The following is a 4,012-nucleotide window of genomic DNA, read 5'->3' on the forward strand; positions in this document are numbered from 1 at the left end:
CATCAAATTATTTTAGAACTTTTTCTAAGCGTGACTGTAGTTTTGTTAAAACTGTTAATGCACAGTAAGTACCTTTTCGTCGTTTTCAGCTTTGGTAAGCATACAGTCTTTGTCGCCATCTGCTGGTCACTTAATGCAAATGTAAAGGGAAAAAAAAAAAGCTCCTGAGCAGAAATCTACCCCAGGAAGAGCCTGAGATAGTTCCTGTTCATTAACCAACAGCTTTTGGGTGAAGTTCTGCATAGGGAGATTGCTGGGCATGTTGAACTATTATTTTTTTCCAACCTTGAGGTAAACTTGCATTATTTTCTTCAAAACAGCCCTTTCTTTGATCACATTTTACAAGTTAGGATTCAAACCAGTCTGAACATGTGTAAATTAAATCTGTCGCTTCTTTACCTTATTCAGGTGAAGATTAGATCAGTTTAACTAGGCAGCAATTTTGTTAAAATCTACATGAACATAAAAGGAAATTGAAATGGAAAAGCAAAAAAAAATAAATTAAATAAACAAAAAACGTGTTTAAAAGGAACATATATAAATATTAAAAAAAAAATCAAAACATAGCATTATTAGTAATAGCATTAGCATGCCAGTATTTCATAATATTATCACTACAGTCTTTTCAAATGACTAGATTACTTCTTTTTCCAAAATCTCCAATACATAGACTGCAATTAAAACACAATAGTAGCTCATATTAATGGTAAATGTACAGAATGTACCTAAAAAGCATTAAACAGCCCTATTGCACAACATGTTAGCTTGGTATGCAGCTGTAAGATCACTCTACTGGGTTTGTTCAACCAAGCCTGAAAGTTTTTGAAATTTTAAACCCAAGCTTTCCAAGTATGGGGTTTAGTTTGTTATACAGGCCTTGTTTTATGTTCTTGTACAATATACCTTTGTTTAGGAACAGAATAAAGCTTTTGTTCGAGCTTTGATGGAAGACACTTTTTGCTGCACGTTGCATTAAATGCCCCATAAACTGGCGTTACATCACTAAACCTTTGGGTCCCTCAATTAATTCAGCTCAAAAAGTGGACCTAATTATTCCAGTAAATTGAGTAAAGATTTATTACCTTACTTACAAAAATAAAAAGTACATAAAAAGAAAACTGTTTCCCAAATTTTAGGTGACAGGTAAAGTTGTGGGTGCATTCTCACTTGTTTTTTTTCTTTTCTTTGTTTTAAACAACCATTATACCCCCTCCCCCCAAATCAGATTAATTCTCCATTGCAGCGATGCAGTCATGGGCATATTTAGGACAAACCCTCTGTTGTGTTAAGTGTAGTAGTATTACGTATTTTCCAGGCACATAATGAGACTATTAACTTTGTTAAGTTGTTCTAAAAATGTATGTATAAAACACAACTTCAATGAAATATTGATCCTTTAAAATTGGGGCTCTGTCTTTTTAAAAAGCCCCTTCTCTTTCTGACACTGCCTTCAGTGCAACAGGGTTTCTCCAGTAACAACTGTTACTTAGTTAGACTGAGAGGCAGAGAAGAGTTCCTCTCCCTTACCCTTGGTGGTGCGTACGGTTTCCTTTAGGATCAAAGCCCATTCAGATCTGATGAAATGCAAGAAAAAGACGCAGACCAAGTTTTTACAAGTTGTAGATCAAGAAAAACAGCTTTTTAACCAAAAAAGACTCATGGACACAGGTTAAACACTATGTTTTATTAAAGATGGCAGACCAATGATGGACAGGTAAATATAAATTATTGACCATCTTCCAAGATGATGTGTGAGGATTTACACCACTTCTGCTTTTGTAGATCCTGTCAGATTCAGTGTCATGAACCAACTTTCCAGCTTAGCTTGAGCCCTTGTTCTCTTTAAGACAATCCACAAAGAACTCGTTGCAAGCCACAGTCAGCGCAGCGACCAAAACCACAAACTCCTGGAAGTCCACTTCACCATCTTTGTTGTCATCTAGGCCAGTCATAATCTTCTCAACCATACCGGGGTCATTTGATCCCTTAAAACAAATAAAACAAGCCATCAATCTTTACTCAACACAGGAAAAAATTTTTGAGAAGAATCCATTCCAAGATCATTTAATTTGTGAGAAGTTACAACTCAGATAACTTTTGGAGTTTAAATTTCCTCATTGAGGAACAAAAAGATAAAATTATGCATTTGTTTCTACATGAACATGCCAATCTTTTTTCAAAGTGCTAGCACTTTGAAAAAAGATTGGCAGTTTTATTTTATTTTATTTTATTTTATTTTATTTTATTTTCAAACCCACATTCAGGAATTCTGAGAGTTCCTCCTGGAACATCTTCTTCAGCTCCTTCTTGTTCAACTTGTACTTGTCACCTTCATTTCCTGAGTAGCGGTAAAAGACCTTGATAAGGTCTTCCATGGCTCCTTGCAAAGTGGAAGACATTTTTGCAGTCCTGTGGTTAAGGAGTAGAAGACACATTAAGAATATATATTTTTTTCTTTGTAGCGAAAGGGGAGGAGGGTAACAAACAAGTAGAGAAATATGCTGCTATATTCTCTGCATGAAGCACAAACAACAAAAGAGCTAGTTAGTTGTTAGCATTAATTTGAGATCTACAGTTTCCATGCACTCCAGTCTGTAGCTGAACAACGTAACCGTTCAAATATAGACAATTGTGTTTCAACCACTGTCAAAAAGAAAAAAAAATATCCTTATAATCTTAATTTCTCCAAAATTTCAGTTTTTAAACATTGAAGTTACTCTGACATGCATCTATATAGTAGTAACTTAAATGCCTTTTCACTTCAAGTTATCTTGACATGCAGCTTTAGCCAATTTTGGTAAGATACCAATTATCACACAGTGGATAAGTAGTTTTCTACAAACATTACAGCTTCCTACAAATGCTCTGAAAACAGAAGGAAAATACTTAATCAAATATTAGATTTGATTAAGGTGATCAAGGTTAATAACAAGGCTAATATGCAACATGCAAGTAATGGCAGCTTTTTTATCATTACAATTTCCAGTAGCTAGTATTAAATTTATATTCACCCTGTTAATATCACAGAAGTGAAAACCCCTTTTGCGAACTTCCATCTGTATATTTAAGGCATATGAATGAGGGTCACTGATGTCAAGTAAAGTCAGAACAGGTCAATTGTCTAACCTTACATCAGCCCTTTAGTCTGACACTCGAGAAGTGGACACTGGGGTCATCTCACCTCCCATCAGCAAGAAAGACAAAGGCCAGACCCCCTGCAGGGCAACTTGTAAAGTAAAACTGATTATAAATAAATAAATAAAATCAATCATAGCTTGTATCAAATTCAACTGACATACATATATATATATATATATATATATATATATATATATATATCAGCCTACATACAACAATCAACAATGGACCACTGGTAGTGTGAGTGTGTGTGTACAAAGTCGGTAACAGAGTTGAAAGTTGCTACAATGCTGCTTCTCTGAATTATGCAACATCCCTGCTAGTTATTTGTAATAATTGTGATTATTTATTCCTGACTGATTCGAAGAACAAATTAGAGTTTCCAACTGTGAAATGCAGCGCTGGTGATAATTAAGCTCCTCAACATGAACTGATGCAGTGGCACATAAAAAGAAAGAAGAAAAAGCAGAGGAGGCAATTTACTTACTTGAATAGTGGTGCAAATAGTTCCTGACCAAAGAGTCTTCTGCTGCTGAGTTTTCCTCTCATCAGTTTATATGTGGTGCTGCCTGTCCAAGCAACAATCAGATAAGCGCCTCCCTCTGCAGAGAAGCACCGCTCCCTGCTGCACAGGTGCGTTGCCAGGCCATTTAAGGCATTTTCTAACCAACAAACTGTTTTTACTTTTTATCAGCCAATGAATACACCCAGATAAGTGAGGAGGCACAGAGCTGCAACTCAGAGGAAAAAATAGAACTACATCGTATTACAATTTGAAAGCTTCATTATTATAAAAATATAGATTTGTGCTATCATGTTTATACAATATACATTTGGTACCTGGGCCCTTCAGAAAGACTTTACTGATTGTATA

The 4,012-nt window shown here is 35.3% G+C and overlaps 1 protein-coding gene across 3 annotated transcripts; it reads right to left on the minus strand.

Moving 5' to 3' along the window:
• Positions 1-1,665: 1,665 nt before the first annotated feature.
• Positions 1,666-3,758, minus strand: LOC103155237 (protein S100-A1-like). Of its 3 annotated transcripts, none has more exons than XM_007576866.2 (4): positions 3,626-3,703; positions 3,132-3,226; positions 2,259-2,409; positions 1,666-1,985 (listed from the first exon to the last, which is right to left on the minus strand). In XM_007576866.2, coding segments are annotated over exons 2-4 (318 nt in total). In that variant the 5' UTR covers positions 3,134-3,226; positions 3,626-3,703; the 3' UTR covers positions 1,666-1,820. The 3 variants fall into 3 exon arrangements, with proteins under 3 accessions (XP_007576928.1, XP_007576929.1, XP_007576926.1); XM_007576867.2 differs by having other exon boundaries at positions 3,127-3,226; XM_007576864.2 differs by lacking the exon at positions 3,132-3,226 and having other exon boundaries at positions 3,626-3,758.
• Positions 3,759-4,012: the final 254 nt, after the last annotated feature.

This window comes from Poecilia formosa, unplaced genomic scaffold, assembly GCF_000485575.1.
Source record: "Poecilia formosa unplaced genomic scaffold, Poecilia_formosa-5.1.2 Scaffold418, whole genome shotgun sequence".
In the NCBI taxonomy this organism is placed as follows: Eukaryota; Metazoa; Chordata; class Actinopteri; order Cyprinodontiformes; family Poeciliidae; genus Poecilia; species Poecilia formosa.

Bases quoted from the DNA above. Each gene is read 5' to 3' on its own strand.
- LOC103155237 (XM_007576864.2), bottom strand. From the start codon at position 3,687: ATGAGAGGAAAACTCAGCAGCAGAAGACTCTTTGGTCAGGAACTATTT. The intron at 2,410-3,625 runs GTAAGTAAATTG...CCTTAACCACAG, and splicing joins CTATTTGCACCACTATTCAA to GACTGCAAAAATGTCTTCCA. The intron at 1,986-2,258 runs GTGGGTTTGAAA...ATTTGTTTTAAG, and splicing joins AACTCTCAGAATTCCTGAAT to GGATCAAATGACCCCGGTAT.